Source organism: Otolemur garnettii, unplaced genomic scaffold (genome assembly GCF_000181295.1).
Source record: "Otolemur garnettii isolate 467f Iridium unplaced genomic scaffold, OtoGar3 scaffold00021, whole genome shotgun sequence".
NCBI lineage: Eukaryota > Metazoa > Chordata > Mammalia > Primates > Galagidae > Otolemur > Otolemur garnettii.
Window position 1 is genome coordinate 2,163,657 of NW_003852416.1, and position 18,232 is coordinate 2,181,888.

The 18,232-nt window shown below is 42.2% G+C and overlaps 1 protein-coding gene across 1 annotated transcript in view; it reads left to right on the forward strand.

Annotated features, from left to right (window-relative positions):
* Positions 1-520: 520 nt before the first annotated feature.
* Positions 521-18,232, forward strand: part of LOC100944385 (prothymosin alpha-like) — a 103,739-nt gene continuing 86,027 nt past the window's right edge. The window contains exon 1 of the mRNA XM_012803529.1: positions 521-859. Within this exon, the coding sequence (XP_012658983.1) occupies positions 521-859 (339 nt within the window). The remainder of the gene's footprint in view (positions 860-18,232) is intronic.

The following is an 18,232-nucleotide window of genomic DNA, read 5'->3' on the forward strand; positions in this document are numbered from 1 at the left end:
AACTTTCAGCTGCACCCTGTCTCCAGGAAGGGGAGAGAGGATGGAGCCTGAGTTAATAACCAATCATTCTAAGGTGATGGTGCTCCCATAAAAATTCCTGAACTACAAGGCTCAGAGACTTTCTGGTTTACTGAGCACATGGAGGTCCTGGGGGGGTGGCACCCCAACCCTTGGAAAGGGCATGGAAGCTCCACGCCTACTCCCACCCCTTACCTGGGCATCGCTTCCATCTGGCTATTCCTGAGTCATGTGCTTTTATAATAAATGGTTAAACAATAAATAAATGTAAGTAAAGGGTCTCCCTGAGCCCTATGTACTAGTCTAAAAAATAATCTGAGTCCCCCACTGGCGGCTCTGAAAAGCCATCTTTGCATTGCTCCTGGGTCCAGTTTCCTTCTGGTTGCAGCCACCTCCTCGTGCTCCTCCCTGGCCTCTGCAGACTCCAGCAGCTTTATCCCAGAGTCCCTGAAGTCTCGCCTTCTTTTCCATCCCTTGCATGGCATCACGGACATGCCCCACCATGTCAGACGCAGCGGTGGACACCAGCTCCAAGATCACCACCGGGGACTTAAAGGAGGAGAAGGAAGATGTGGACGAGGCAGAGAATGGAAGAGACACCCCTGCTGATGGGAACGCCAATGAGGAAAATGGGGAGCAGGAAGCTGACAATGAGGTAGAGGAAGGAGAGGACGAAGGTGGGGAGGAAGAGGAGGAAGGCGACAGTGGAGAAGAGGACAGAGATGAAGATGAGGAAGCTGAGGCCACCATGGGCAGACCAGCATCTGAAGATGAAGATGATGATGTTGATACCAAGAAGCAGAAGACTGATGAGGATGACCAGACAGCAAAAGAGGAAAAGGTAAGCTTAAAAAAGCAGAAAAGGACACCATGACCTATTTACCCTCCACTTGCTGTCTCAGAATCTAAACGCAGTCACCGTGGGGTAGAGAGGCCCGCCCAACCCCCACCCGCAGCCAGGGCCACCTGCAAGCAACATGCACTCTTCACCACCCAAGTAAAACCACGAGAATCGCCAAAAGAACCAAAACTTTCTGCTTTTTTTCTTAAAAGTACTTTAAAACAGAAGTTTAAAGTACTTTTTATTTTTTATTTGTTTTATATTTCTGTACATATTGTTAGGGGCCAGCCATTTTTAATGATCTCGGATGGCCAAACCAGCCTTCAGAGCCGTCTCTGTCCCCCTTTTGACTTTACTTGTGGTGTGGCCATGTTCATCATAATTTCAAAAGAGAAAAAAGACCTTGTTAAAAAAAAAAAAAAGCGAAAACAACAACAAAAACATCTTATTCTGAGCGTTCCAGTAACTTTTTTTATGTATGTACTGTGCTGTAAGTAGTTGGTTTGTATGAGATGGTGAAAAAGGTCGAAGATAAAAGGTTTCTTTTTTCCTGTTTTTGGTCTATGAAGTTCCTGTTGTTTGTTTTGTTTTGTTTTGGCCTGTTTGATGTATGTGTGAAACAATGTTGTTCAACAATGAACTGGAGTTTTATTTTGCTGAATTGTTCCAAACACACAAACAAAAAAAAACAAACTGAAAAGGGGATTACAGGAGCCTCTGACCCCCACAATTAGTCAGAAGCCCAGGTGACAAGCTGGACCTTGTAACTTGCACTTAAAGTGGGGTGCAGTCTGATGGGACTGACCCCCTCACCTGCGGGACCTGATGATGCCTCCAGCCAGGAGTGTCAGAATTCAGTTAAATCGCTGGAAACCCAGCTGGTTTGGAGGAAAGTCAGTGTGAGGAAAACCCACCCATTTGGGTGATCAGAGCTGTTGAGTGCGAGAGGAAAAAGCAGCTTGTTTTTGTCGGCTACACTGGTAAAAGAGCTAATCTGTTAGGAAAATGGCTATCTTCCTTTAATAATTAAAATAAGAATACTTTAGTGAAAAAAATACTATTCTTTCTAAGTATTAATATTCTTTGAAATACACTAAATACTAAATTTGGCATTTTTATAAGTGAAAATGGATGAATATTGGCGATTTCATGTGAGTTGATCCAATACATTGTTATATGAGTACGATGCCATTCGGAATGTTCACTGTCTCGACCGACGTCCCTGCATGTGGCAGGCACTGTCAGATAGAATGACAACATCTGAGACCCAGGGAGCAGGTTTCGGGGTGCAGCGCTATACTAAGAATGTAAGAATCCAAGGTCAGCCTCAGTTTATCTAGTTGGGGTCACTGGACTGATTAGACCTCACGTACCACTGTACTCCTCAAGGGCAAACTGCCTCCTTCCTTGGCTCTGGACAAACACGGCTGGCCTCTGTCCCCTTGACCCTGGCCAGCACCTCTCACTGCCTGATCCGCAGCCTCCCGAGACACTGGGTGGCTACACATCTTTCTCACAGGAGGTCCCCACTAAGGGCATCCTGTTGATGGCATTGTCACTACCAGTTGGATAGCTAAATGTTTAAAATAGATAGGAATAATTACAATTCTGAACTAGAATTTTCATTCTTATACCAGGCCTCTTTTGCATGCAGCAAGAGAAATATGTTTAACTTCTAAGTCACAAAATTCTACAAGATGAGTAAACAAGAAAAAAGGCATGAAAATGTTTAGTATAGAATAAAGCACTCTACAAATGCTAGTAGTCATTTCTTTTGTGTCTGAGACAACTGAACAGAATGATCTCAAGCCTTGCTTTCTAAATTGTATTCCACAGTCAAGGGTCAGAGGAAGAAATAGCATCTAAATTTCCATCAATGGGATGCAATGGGACACAGGAATGTATGTCATGGAATTACCATAGAGCCACAAGAAGGAGAAGGATTAGCTGAATCCTCTAGTATATAACAATCACCAAGGCATGCATACATGCATACACACACAGAAAATATGCCATATTAGATATATATATATTCCAAATATATATAGTCTTAGAGACATATACACACATAAAATATCTCTATTTTATATAAATATAAAATGTTATATATAAATATATTTTTATATAATTTTACATAAATACAAAATTTCATATTTTATATAAAAATACATTTTATGTGTGTGTATGTCTGTAAGACATAAGGTCTTAGAAGCTAAACATTTGAAATGGTTCCCTGTGGAGAGAGAAAGGGAGAGAGAAGTAGAGACGGGGATCATCTTGTGTTTAACAAATAATTTGCAGGAGGGGGAAAATTATGGATCAGAATTGACATGAGACTATCAACTCATGACGATGTTTGGACCTTATTAGACTTGCTTCGAGCTGAGTTTTTTTTTTTTTACAAAGTTTGAGATAATGAAGAATCCTCACACTGGACCTTTGCTGATAAGGAAATGCTGTTAATTTGGGGAGATAGGATTAACAGCCTTGGGTTATGCTCTTTAAAGCCCTTATCTTTCAGAAGCAGCACTGAAATCCTTACAGATGAAAAGGTATTCACTTCCAGACTAATGCAGTGGCTGGTTTAGATGAAACGAGATAACCTCATAATCGCCGAAGCTACACATTAGTGTTCATTAACATTGTTCTCTCTACTTCTGTGTATGTTTGAAACTTTCTATGATAAAATGTTACAAAAAACTCTTTTTAGAAAAATGCCTGGGTTTGCCACCTTCCTACTGGCAATGTCTGTATCTGTCTATTGAGCAATAAATTTGTTCGCTGGCCAAGCAGCTAATGAATCTACAACAGATTTTTAAATCTTTGCACATGAGAAACATGTTATTGATCCCTGGAGGAATAAATAGGGCATAGGTATTTAAACTCTGTAAGCCTCAGCCTCTATTTCTGAGAAATAAGGATAATATGGTTTAGTCCAGGGCAAACTCTCAAGAAGCTCTGACGTCTGCCACTCAACTGGGCAGGCCCTCATCAAAGGGTATTAGCTATCTTATAATGACTGGCCAACTTTCTTTGAAAGTATCAGAGGAATCTCAAACCCAGTATGTCTAAAATTGAATCCATCAAATTGACTGAATGAGTTAAAGAATGGATTAAAATGATCCATGTCATCATTCTAGTCTGTTGTCCAATACTCCCCTCTTCATTGCTGGGCTTTCTGTGACAGCTGTCAGGAATACTCCAACCCTCTGACTTCTATTGCTCAGAGTTGAGACTTTAAAAGCAAAGTCAACATGAGCTAAATTTTTCCAGTCTTTATCATCCTCATTGCAACTAGCAAACACAAGAATCTCTACAACTTCTGATACTGCTAATGGGAGCTTTGCAAAATGCATGCTTCTCACCATAACTGGCTTCTCTCTGAGAAGAGTTCTTTTCTTAGACCCTTTGTCTTGGGCAAGAAACAATCTTCCAAATTATATATAGAACCCTAGCAACAAAAAATTATGGACTTAGTGATGCCTTTAGTGTTATCTGATCAATCATACCCACAACCTATGCTTTTACCCTTAACTAGTTCATGCCATCATCATAAGATCCAAGTTAGATAGATGATGACCATTTCTGAGACTTTCCTTAGGGAAGGGTCAGCAGCTATATTATGACCAAAAACAGGGAGGAGGTGACATCCCAACAGACACATGGTTTCACATGGTTTCTACACACCATGTGAAATCTGGGCAATTTAGTGACAGCCTTGTAAGCACATTGTCTGAAATTGTGGTCTCCTGGTGGATTTTACATTAGTGGAAATTCCTCCATTGCTGTTCAGTAATGACACCTTTCCATGTCTCCAGGAATAAATGACATGCATGCACCTCACATGTACAGTTTTGAAAATCTGCTGCAGATCCATTAGCTCCTTGGCCAGTGAACATGTTTATTTCTAGAATGACAAATACAGACATTGTAATATTGCTGCACCATTAACTCACTGAGGAACATACAGGCCATGTCTTTGCATATTGCCCTTTTAGTCTCTGTCCATCTATGGTTTGGGCAGAAAACGGCCCATATCTTGTATCTACTCAGCACTTAGCTTCTCCTATGTGAAGTTTTTATGGTATAACATTAGAATAAGGGAAGCACCCTACCTGAAAGCTAGAAAGCACACTAGAAATCTAGTTCATCACTTCTGTTTTCATGTGAGAAAATGGAGCAGAGAGAGCTTGAGTGTCTAGTAAAGCTAGTCAGTAGTAAAATCAGGGAGAAACTTAAAACTGCAGATTCCTAGTTTATGGCCCTTTGCCCCACACAAGGTGAGTTTGATGCCCTTGGACTTCAACATACCAAAACCAAATCATTCCCTGATCTTTAGAAAGTAGATACTCTTTTTTACAGACTATTCAGGTGCCAGATAGTGATTTATGAGAGTACATTAAGCACACAGACAGCTTTCCAAAGCTCACACCAGAGCTCTGTTTATACCTACGGAAAAGCTCCCTGTGGGGACAGATGACCCGCCCCACCCCCATGGCCTGAGAATTCATTCTGTTCATGCTGAGCTTATTCAAAGAAAGTGTATGAAATCCTGAGGATAGCAAGCGAGAACGCCCTGAAAGAACCACACCAGAAGACTGTGCAGAAGCGCCAACCAGCACCTGCTCTGAAACTGCAAACATGAGAGAGCTTCATGTATGAAGATTCGTACTTCAAGGTGCATATGAGGTTCTCCTTCGGTGGTTAGTCCATCTATTCTCTTGATTAAAATCAGTCTCTCTGATATTATTTGGAACCAGTAAGAGTGATCAGTTGATGATCAGAAATCAATGAAATCTAAAATGAAACAGATCTTCCTCCCTGCCCACTCTTGGCAAAATCTACCCTTGGTTCTACTGTCAATGGCACATCCACCCATGACCACGCTTCAAGCTTGAGGTTGGTCTCCACCTCTCCTTCACCTCCCTCCCATCCAATCTGTCCCCATGCCATACCAATGGTCCCTAGGGAATGCCCCTTGATTGCTGTAGTAGAGATTTGTTAACAGTGATCTCCCCTCCCCATCCTTGCTCTCTCTGTGAAAGCTCCCTTCATGCACTGAAACCCGGGTCAAACTTCACTTCCAGCCCACTTCTTGTGCCGTGACCATGGTACTTTGGTCCTAGTTAGGGACTAAGAGATTGGAAGGACCAAAAACCCTCTCAAGTGAGTTTAGATAAAGGGGATGTACATGGAAGAGGTGTCAGGCAGTCTTGCCAGCCTCCAAGGACAGGAAGTAAAGGGCAGGTGAGCCACACAGGGTCCCAAGCCACCCAGCAGAGATTCAAGGCTGCTGGCTCCCAGTACATCTGCTTCTTCTGAGACTGCCATGCCAGATTGCCCACATTCCATCCACCCTTTGCCTTCAGTCTTCCTGTGGTCCTGCTCTAGCTCCCACTCTTGTGGGCCAGTATTCAGGATCACCCCACTATGACTGTGGTCACTTATTCCCATTTCCAGGAATCTCATTTTCTCATCTCACCAATGTTGCTCCTTCCTGGTCAGCAGCACGCTTGGTCTAGTCGGCTGTGGATCCTGGGAGGTATCCTGAGACAAGCCTGGCTGCCTGGGCCTCCCTTCCAGCAGGGGCTGTGGGTGCCCTACCCACATCCCCCTACTTGCCCTTCCTGTGCACCCCCAGCCAATAGTGCCTTGCTGTACAGTTCAGGAGCTGAAACTATCTCCTAAAGTTTCTTCTGGCTGCCCCACCGGGAAGGCCAGTTGTGCAGGGGAACCAAACCCTCACCTGAGCAAGGCCCTCAACCAGTGGCTGACAGAAGTAGGTAAGTGACCCAGTCTGGAGTTCTGTGGGGATGACCATGTGGGGTGCTCTTCACTCTGCCCCAGAACCGTCCATTGCCCCAGAGTGTTAATCTGCTTGACAACTACCTTAGTCCATCGGTGCTGCTGTAACAGAGTAGCTGAGACTAGGTAAGTTATAAAGAACAGAGATACATTTTTCACAGTTCTGGAGACTGGAAAGTCCAAGATAAGACCACCAGCATGTAGTAAGGGCCTTCTAGATGAATCCTCACACATTGGAAGGTAGAGGGCAGGAGAGGAAACCAGCCCTCCCATCAAGGTTCCCCTTCAAGGGATCTACTCCCAATAACAAGGGAGGAGCCCTCATCCTGATCACCCCCTAAGACCCAAATTTTAATAGCATCACAATGGTAACATCTGAATTTTGGAAGGTTCATATTCAAAAGCAAACCACAGTAATAACACCTTTTACTGACTGCCTCCCATGCTCTCTCCCAACTCCATAACAGGACTCCTGGGATCGCCATCCAAAATGACCTACCTGTACTCCCATCCTTGCCTCAAGATCTGCTTCTGGGAAGGTCCTGAGTGAGGCAGCAGACCATGTCCTTCCAGAGAGGAGAACTTGCCGGGCAGAAGGATGACATCGCTGGGACTCCATGATTACAACACTGTTATACCTCACATTACCTTCACTTGTTTACACACCTATCTCACCAAATAGAATATAAGCTCCTGAAGGGAAGTGGTTGTCTCTTCTTATACTAGACTCTAGGGTTCCCAACAGAGGGCTTAGTAAACAGCAGGCCCTCAACTGTTTTCAGGCCAGGAAATTAATTAGAATCTGCCAAATAAGACATTCCATAAGAGACATTCCCCTAAATAGATTATACCACACTAGACAGTCCCTGAACTGGGAAGCACTAGCCTAAGTATCTCCAGTGAACCAGTTGCCTTTTTTACACACTAATTATATGTTTCATTTGTGGGTATCATCTACACGATTGCGCAGCATAAGATATTGCAGAGTATTTACAACCTATTAAGTCTTATAAATTTTTATTTATAAAGCCCAAAACCATAATTCTACTTTAACTGCATGAAGGAAAGTGTGACTTTTGTTTGACTCCTGAAATCTCCTATGGCCTGGTTAATAAACGGGCACCATTGAAATATTTGTGCTCATTCTCACAAACTCTATTATAATATATTGGTAATTATCTTTTCACTTCCCAGCTCAAAATACCATAAGGCAAAAGGTTCAGAGGTCAGGTAAAGGCTTCCTTTCATCCATGTGCTGCTGAGCAATGAAAATGCCATGATAATTAAATGTCCATCATCCTATAGTGAATGTGCAAAAAACTGGAGGGTGATTGTGACTAAACTTGACCATAGTCATACGCTGTGGCAGTAGGTTCGTTCCTAAGGATGCGCCCACCAGAAATGGACACAGATGTTCACCAAAAGATATGTGTAAGAATATCCATAGCACTTCTGTAATATCCCCATGGAAACTGTCTTTACTCTTAGGGAAAACAGTGTGTAAACAAGTAAAGAGCAGAATGACTAGTACCAAGCCATTGATAATAGATGAGAGAAATTGCTGCTGGCTTTCTACCAATAGTAGAGTGAACAAGTGAATGGCAGTATGCTCACCAATGGATTTCTACCCAGCAGTTAAGAGCAAACAGACCACAACCATAGCGTGGATGAAGTTCACAAACCCTGACAAGAGAAGCCAGACAACAAGAGTGGACAGCATGTGTGCATAAGGTACAGAAGTAAACAAAATTGTTCTACATGATACTGTTCAAAGTTGGGAGAGAGTTCACTCTTGGGAAATAGTGGATGGAAAGGACCAAAGGGTTTCTGGAGTGATGATAACATTCTCTTCCTTGAGTTGGCTACTCAAGAAAGGATGAGTGCACTTAAAGAAAGCTCAAGTTGTATATTTAGAATTGCTGCACTTACACATAGATATGTGATTTTCTACTAGATAGTTCACCAAGTGAATGAGTTGAACCCCTTACACTCAGGAATTGTGCCCTCTTAAGACTTGGCTGACTATTGCACGTGCTGGATATCCAGGTGAACCTAGTAGCCAGTCTGCCCTCTGGTCCTCACGGTTCACCTCTCTACAGCTGAAACCCATAAACAAATGTGCAGATAGATTTGGCTGTGGTCTTAACCAAGACCAGGGCACTTAGAATCTGTCTCTTAGCAAAGATACAGAACCTCCCACTTTCCCTTTGTCCCCCAAATGTGTGACTTGAAGAATAACACAGATTGTTCGAAATCATTGCCTCAAGGGACACAGTGGCCTTCCAAGGCATATGCAGGAAGCATAATTCTATTCAAAGAAAGAAACGGCACAACTTTCAGTGTAGAAGATCTAAATCTGGCAGCTTCTGGAACATCAGAGTTGACTCTTGAGCAACACAGCTTTGAACCGTGCAGGGCCACTTAGATATGGACTTTCTTCCACCTCTGTCACTCCTGAGTCAGCAAGACCAACTCTCCTTTCCCTCCCTTTTCCTCATCCTCAGCCTATACTCAGTGTGAAGATGATGAGAATGAAGACCTTTATGAAATACAGCAAATATATCTTCTCTTTGTTATGATTTTCATAATAACATTTTCTCTAGCTTACTTTAAGACTACAGTATATAATACATATAACATGCAAAATGTGTGTTAATGGACTATTTATGTGCTCAGTAGGCTATAAATTTGGGGGGAGTCAAAAATTACATGTAGGTTTTTACCTGCATAATGGGTCAGCACCCCAACCCCTGTGTTGTTCAAGAGTCAATTGCATATATACACATATGTACATATATAGTCATATGTGATTTTATTGACTACAGTTCTATTTATTTAGAACTATATATAACTGTTATAGTTATTTTTCTATGAATGTTTTTTTCATTTTTGCCCTCCAAATTCTGTGACGCACCATAATTCTTCTGGGAGTGGGTGCAAAGCCCTTGGTATTCACAAGTTTCCAGTGTTCAGTCCCATCCACTGAGGTTAAAGGTAAGGGTCTGAGCTCCCTTATAGATGAAAATCCCTTCAAATCTCACCAATGGGAACAGGGCCTGGAAGGAACCTTATAGCCATCCCCTCCAATCTCTCCTCCTCTGGAGATTTACCCTTGAGATTATTTGGGGGATGACAGAAAGACCATGGAGTTGAGCCCTGGCCACCTTTCAGCCCCGCTTGTAGTTGTCATCAGCCTCAGTATTCCCAGCCACAGACCCTGTCCTGCTGCCTTGGGCCTCTCTTCTGCATATTAACATCCCACACTTCCACTGTCCTTCCCTAAAATGGCTCTTCACTACACTGTTCACTATCCTCTGAGAAGTCTCCAAATTCTCTCCATCCCTCTGAGGATGTGGGGCCTAGAAATGAATAAGTAATTCAAGCTGAAGTCTAGCTAGCCGGAGGAGCATGCAGTGGAAGCATCCCCCATGTATAATACTACCTTCTATGTCCATAACCTGCACCAGGCCCATAGTCATCTCCAGAAGATACATCCAGGTCCTAAGTCCAAAGCCTGTGTTAACTTGGAAAGAGTCTTTGCAAATGTGACTATGTTAAGGAATTAATGAGTTGGGGAGGTAGAGATTATCCTGGATTGCCTAGGTGGACCCTAAATGCCATCACAAGTGTCCCTGTAAGAGAGAGGCAGAGAGGGGTAGGCACAGAGAAGAGGAGAAGGTGGTGTGAAGACGCAGGCAGAGGCTGGGGTGATGCAAGGGCCTGGAAGGAACCTTATAGCCATCCCCTGCAATCTCTCCTCCTCTGGAGTTCTACCCTTGAGATTATTTGGGGGACATGCTTGAGCCCCAGAACCAAGGAGATTCCCCCCTAGAGTGTCAGGACGTAACCAACACCTTCACTTAAGCCCAGTGACACTGATTTAGGACTTCTGGCCTCCAAAACTATAAGACAATGAATTTCTGTTATTTTAAACCACCACAATTGTAATAACTTTTTTTGCAGCTGCAGTAGGAAACTAATATTTAACCCAAAACTGCATTTGCTTTCTTGTTTTTATCTCTCCATGATGCTGACTTACTGAATTTAACCAATTCTTTTCTTCCACCTAAAAAAAATATATATATATGTAGTTAAAAATGAAGTGGAGCAGAGGAAATGAAAATGTCCTATTTTTTTTTTTGATTCCTAAGCACAGAATGTAGAGGAAGGGCCTTAGTTTGAGACTGATGGGTTGTGTGACCTTGGATAAGCTGGTCTATCTTTTCAAGCCACTTCTCCCATTTGTAAATGACCACGAGTAGATCATGTACACATCTACATTCCAACATTTATTGCACTGTCCTCTAGTGATTTGTTCCCAAACCCATCTTCCCACCAGACACGAGTTCCAGAGGGCAAGAGCCTCATCCTATTCCTATTATTCATCTCTCTCCTCTGTGCCCAGTTCAGCAATGAATGGATATATGGAGAAATTAACAAGTTGCCATCAAGTAACTACTCTCTCATCCTACAGAGTTGACTGGTGGAAATGTTGCAGGATGGGACTGGAAAGGGATCTGGAGCCCAAAGCTCTACAGCAAGAATATCCATCAGCTAGTCCTGGCATCTACACAGCACTTTATGAGTGACTTGTGTTTTCATCAATGTAGCTCTGGGTTGCTTTATCTATTTAACAAATAGATATTTATATAATAAATAGATATTTAAGTTATAATTTCAAAGACAACTTTAACTACTTCTATGTTTGAATTTCATAATTATGACCAATAGGGCTACACTTGAATGATCAATTGCTTGCAGAGATGCCTTCCTCTTCTTGGTCATCACAGTTGTAGGAAGACTTTCCTAAACATCTGGCCATTTATGTTCCCAATTCTGGTCTCCACAGGTATAAAATCTGATGATAGACCATGAAAGGCTGCACATGAAAGCATTTGGCCTGGAGCCTGGCTTTCTTTGCTCCCCTCTGCTGGATTTGGGCTCTTCCCCTGGCAACACCAAAGGGCTCATCCTGGGGGCAGATGTTCCAGGCACTACACAGCACCGAGAGACCTGCCTCTGGGTAGCAGACACAGGCAACCTGCTGAGATTTTGATGGAGGACCTTGTTTTTGATGGAATTTTCATATAATGTAAAGACCTTTTAAAGTCAGTTGTCAGCATCATCGTTGGCCTGAACACAAATGCTATTTGTAACAGAAATTAGAGCGTGATTGGGATTTACAAAATAATCACCAAAATCTAGAATTCTCTATAAAATCTATATGCTTCTAATCAAACTTTATCTGAAATTTATCTGGTGTTATTTTATTAATCAGAACCATCACGGGCACCTACTTGTCCCTGTAGGAAGGTGACTATCAATAGATCAGTCCAACTTAGAGTAGATTCAAGGTCCTGATAGAGGTGCAATTTACCCCAAAACTCATCCGTTCTGAAACAATGACCAGGAAGACTTTTAACTGGGCCTCTTTCCTCCTGTCCACAGCGACAGTTCTGGGGATGCTAGGCCTTGGAATTTCTTTCTCATGTTTATTTACAAATGAAGATTTTCATATTTATAAATGGTAACTTTCTAGTTATAAAATTTCCTTAAGTAAATGGATTATCCTGCAAATATAAAGCCATTCTAGATGCAATTTTCCTAATGTCTTTTCAGGAATTTAAGGACCCTGCTGCCAATCCAAAATTCTCATTTCATCTCATAGCTTTACATTTTTTGTAATTATCAGCCCCTCCTTTTTTGTTTCAAATCTGTACCTGTGGTTCTCAAAGTCTGCCTTTTAAAGCCCAAATATTCCGTGACTCAGACTTATATTTTTCTTAAATCCCAGAAGATAAAAAAGAAACATACAATTTTCCCAATTTTACCTTCTCTTATATTTTCTTCCAAAAATTTCAGCCAAGCACTATTGCTTGAAATAGCATGCAAATTATTGAATTACTAATAAACAACTACTGGGAGAAATACACTGTTCATTTTAATCAAATGGTTAATTCACTATGATATAGAGAAAGTTCTAATTCAATCAAATTTGTGTGGCACACCCACAATGAGTGAGGCAGTATAGAAGACACACAGACATGTTGTGAACTGTTTCTGCTGTCTGGTGTCTGCAAATCTTTACTGAATGCTTAATGAAACTTGTCAGGAAAACAGGATGGCTGTGGGGAAAACCACCAGTGGAAAGCAGCACATTGGAAGTACAATCTTTCTCCTGCAGAGTGGTCAGGGTGGACTGAGGGCAGTTAGTTACAGCAGGGTGGATAGGGTCGGAATAGGATGAGAGCTGGGAATAGGAGGTGAGGTGGAGACTTTCCAGACAGGTTGGAGAGAAAAAGGAAACAGCTAAGAAAATAAAACACAACATCTATGTGGAAAAACTAGACAGAGGGAGAAAGTAGAACTCTCACCCGAAGTAGAGGTCTTAGAGAAGTAAGCAGAGATACAAGTTGGAACCAGGATAAAGGACCTCGCATGCCACGCTAAAGAGTCTGAAGGGTTTCCTTTGGGCAATCGGAAGGCAGGGGGGATAGCTGAGCAAGGGAATGATATGTCTTAGAAAGATTAAGGAGCCTGCATTGTGCAAAGTGCAGGTTGGTGAATTACAAGACAGATAACAAGTGTTAGGTCTACTGATACAGATCAGGCACAAGCCAGGTTGATGAAGGAGGGAATAAAGGGTTGTGTGTAAATGATGCAAGGGAATAGGGAGACAGAGAGAGAAAGCAGACACTGTATTGCTAAGCCCCAATGACCAGGGTCACTGATGGAAACCATTACAAATACAAGGGCAGAAATACGATAATTGCAGATTTTAGATGTGTTCGGTTGAAGGTAAATTGTCCAAGAAAAATGTCTAGCAATTAAATAGTCACATTTATTCAGAGCTCACCATTGGGACAACAGTATTCTGAATTGTTTATGCTCATGTAGTCACATAGAAATTCCGTGAGATAGATGTTATCCCCTCTTTACAGACGGGAGGATGGAGGCTAACAAACGCCACATACGTAGTAAGAGGCAGAATAAAGACCTAACCCCAGCCTGTGGGTCTGCATTCCACTGCCAAGTTCCTAAGACAAGCTGGTGAGGGGGGTTAAGGCCTAGGAGAGTAATCAGAGCTAGAAACAGAAATGTGGGAGTAATAAGGGGGTAAGCAGAGAGAGGAAGACAGAATCCAACAGCAGATCTTTGGTCCTTAGTTTGCGTTTCAGTTGCAGGTGCAAATTTAATAATAATGACCAACAGTATCCTGTGATAAGTGACCTAAGTGCAGAAACAGGGACTCCTTGAGGAGTAAAGAGACTGATTCTGTTTTCCTCCCATTCCAGGCCCTTGTCATTTTTCTCTTCCCTTTTCAAATTCCCAGGGATCCACTTTGCAATAATCAGAGATTAATTATATAACTGGGAAGATTTCCAAACCAATCTGAATACAATCAAGAGAGAGAAACTGCATGGTAATTTGAATAGTAAAAGGTTAATATAAAGAAGTATCTGCTCTAATAGGGGATTAGATTTACAAAGGACCAGCTAATAAGAAGGAGAAAAAACTTTAAAGAACGCAGGAATAGCAAGTATTTGATGTGGAAAAGCCGCTACTCTTAGAGCTAAGGGCCAACGGGGTTAGAAAGGGCACATCTCTGGCTCACAGGATGGCAGAGAGGACACTGCTGGTGTCTTCTAAGGGGCTGGGACAACCTGCTCCTGGGGAAGATCTCACCCAAGGCAGAGGTGCTGGGTGGGGGGTTCCGGCTGCTGAATGCTACTGGCTGCAACCACTGCAGGAGCCAGAGACTAGGACAAAGTACATAAAACTCAATATCTCTTCTATATAAAACATTAAATATATATTGCATAAAGTTCCCTTTTACTGTGGCAGAAAACAGTTATCTGAAGACCACACAAAAATCTGTAAATGGTTGATCAGGTGGGCACAGCCTGGCAGAAGTAAAACATCTAAGCAAAAATTACCACCACAATTTCTTAAAATTAAAGAAACCATATTTTTAAAAGGCTATGGGGGTGGGGAAGCATAGGAAGGGAGCTATCAGAGAGCCTGAAGTGATGAATCATTGAAAGATAAAAAGACAATGGAACCAAATGGACCAAGAAACATGAGCAGAAAAAGGAACCCTTCCCTCCAAGAGAGCTACAGTGTGCGCTAGCTCCTAGGGCGGCAGCCAATGGGGGAGGCAAGTCCTCACGGGCACAGGCTCTAGAGGCAGGAGATGCCCACCATGCCCTGCCAGGGGAATCAAAGAAATAGACTCAGGTTACCCTTAAAAGGCTGACCTACAATGGCAGTAATGTCAGGCCTCAGGATGGAAACTGGGAACAGCCTTGAAGGCAAAGGATCTCCTGTCTTGAGAGGGCCCCCAGGGACAGGAGCAGAGTTGGAAGTAACTAGGACAGAAGACACTGAGGGCCAGTGAGGAGGGGCAGCTCTGATCCAGGGAGGCTGGAGCCAAATCCCCACACTCAGCACAAAACCCCCACCCCCAGTATAAATCCCTCACCCCCACCATGAAAACCTTCCTCCTTTGGTCACTGTGGGGTCTCTGGTTTGCCCATTTACCTCACAGCAGGTACCCCAAAAATGCAGCATTCCAAAGAACAATTAGCAAATTCCATCAAATTACACAAAAGCTGCATTCACCTTCCTCCCCTTCCCCCTCCCCCATTCAGGGACAGGCCTGATGTGGAAACCAAACAAGGAAACTGTAAAGGCAACAACGCTCACCCTGCACAGAGCTGCAGCGGCACCTCCAAATACTCAGGGCATACAATGAGGTGAAGCAGCAGGACCGATAAACGTCGGCCAGGGACAGAAGAGCACTAGAAAGAAACTGCTTCCTGCCCTCAGAGAGCTAAGCACCTGCCGCATTCATAAAATAAGACGTGATGGGATGAGAAGGCAGCGGGCAAGAACACAGAGCCCAAACCTACCGGATACCATGATCTCAATATCACAGTTAAAAGCCTGTGTGTGTAAAAACACCGGTGCTCCAGTTTTCAAACAACAAAATCCAACCTTCAACTGTTTGCAAGACCATATATGATGTTTTTCATGTGAAAAAATTGAAATACAGTGATTATAAATACACATACACAACTACACATACTCATCTGGCAAACGCTAACCAAAATACAGGTGTGGCAAGATTAACATGACGAAAATACAACTCACAGCAATCAAAAAATGATGTTGTAAGGCTGAAGGTATGACCAACCTAAAAATGTAATTGTTAAGAATTTGTATGCCTCTGGGGATGAGACTGCCAGTTGCTACTCTATATCTATTCTACTTGTCTACCTTAGTAATAAAACCCCAATTTTATTCAGCCATAGGCCCGGGGTTCAAATCTGTTCCCATGGGTAAAGTGGTCATGTTCTAGGCAGGGACATTTAAATGGAAGTTACAAAAAAGAAAGGAAGTTACGAGGTAGGGTTAACACTCATCACTTTAATTACTTTATCCCTCCCCCTTTCCTGGGGTGTGATAACTGGACAGAATCCACAGAGCTCTGGCAATGTCTTGTGTCCATGAGGATGAGAGTCACATACTGGTAGGAACGAAAGCTAGAAGGAACGTAGGTGCCTGGAGACTTCATGGAGCTACCATACCAGGCCTGATTTACAGCTTCAGACTCCTTTTACATAAAAATAAAACAAAAAAATAAACCCTATTTACCCTATTTAGGTCTCTGTAACATGGAGTTGAAGGCAGTTTCTAACTCATAAGGCACATAACTACTTAGCTTTAAAGTATGTAAAGCAAAATCAGTTAGAGGAAATAAAAAAACTAAGGAAACTGACAAATCAACAATCAGTGTGGGAGATTTTAATATAGCTATCTCTAAAATCAAGTGCTCTTAAACATTACAATTAAAGGGGAGAGATTATCAGACTGGATTTTAGACAGCAAGACCCAGCTTCACGCTGTTAGAGATGAACTTTAAATTTTAAAAATGCAGACAGGTAGAAAATAAGATAGATGGAAAAATGGTATGCCACATAAACACTAGGCCTAAGAATCAGCCAAAGTGGAAATGATAAGAACCATTCCATAGTGATATCAATGCATAATTCTAAATGTGACACACCTGATAACAGCTTCAAAATGCAAGTAGCAAGAATTGATAAAACTAAAGGGAGAAATGACAAATCCACCATCATGGCTAGAGATTTGCCCTTCCTCTCTCACTAATTAATAGAAAAAGTAGACAGAAAATCAATAAGGGTATAGAAAACTTGAATAACACTAGCTAACAACTCAACCTTCTTGACATGTATAGATTATCCACCCAACAGCTGTGGAAGGCACATTCATTTCAAGTGCACATGAACAGCCATCAAAACAGACTTTATCTTAAGCCAAAAATCAACAGATGAAGCAAGCAAAAATGAGAGGTGATTTTGAGGACTTAATCCAATCAGCAAGTTAGATCCAACAGCTCTCCACAGAACACATAAAGGAAAAACTATAGACTGACATCATTAACGAATATCGATGCAAAAATATTCAATAAGATACCAGCTAATAGAATGTAGCTAAACATTAAAAAAAATTATACATGACAATCAGGTGGGCTTGGGATGCAATCAGGGATGCAAGGTTGGTTCAACATCAGTAAATCCATAAATGTAATTCACCACATAAATAGAAGCAAAACCAAAAACTATATGTTCCTCTCAAGAGATGCAAAAAAGCATTCAACAAAATTCAGCATCTTTTTCTGACACGAACACTTAAGAAAATAGGCATAGATGGAATATTCCTTAAACTGACAGAGGCCGTCAACAACAAACTCACAGCCAGTATCATAATGAATGGAGTAAAACTGAAGGCATTTCCACTTAGAACTGGAACCAAACTAGGATGTCCACTGTCACCGCTACTATTCAACATAGTGCTGGAAGTTCTAGCCAAGGGCCATATTCTTTTCAAACCAAATGAACCAGTGTCAAAATTATCCACATGCCCGGCTGTTGCAGGTAGCCTCCTGGGAATCATGCCTATGTATAGTGCCCCCACTCCCAATAAGTATGGCTAGACTTAGCCATTCCCTGCCAGGAAATAGAATAAGGTGGATGCAATGCTGTGTGACTCTCATCAAAGACTGTATGGCCTCACACTTGCCCTCTCTCTGATGACTCCTCCAGAAGCCAGGGGCCTTATGCTGACAACCACGTGGTGAGGAACTGCAGCCACCTGCTAACATCATCCTGCAAGCTTCCCTCCAGCCCCAGTTTAATCTTTTCATGCCCGGAGTCCCCCTGACAGCTTGTTAAAACCTCACAAGGGACCCTGAGTAAGAACCACCTGCTGAACTGTTTCCAGATTCCTAACTCTGTGAGATAATAAACGTTTGTTGTTGTAAACTACTAAGTCTGGGGGTAATTTTGTGTGTATTAGATAACTAATACACAAACCATTAAAAAAAAAAATTCAGGGAAGAAAAGGCAATCAAGGGCATCCATATAGGGTCAGAAGAGATTAAACTTTCACTTTTCACAGATGATATGATAGTATATCTGGAAAACACCAGGGATTCTACTACAAAACTCCTAGAAGTGATCAAGGAATACAGCAGCATCTCAG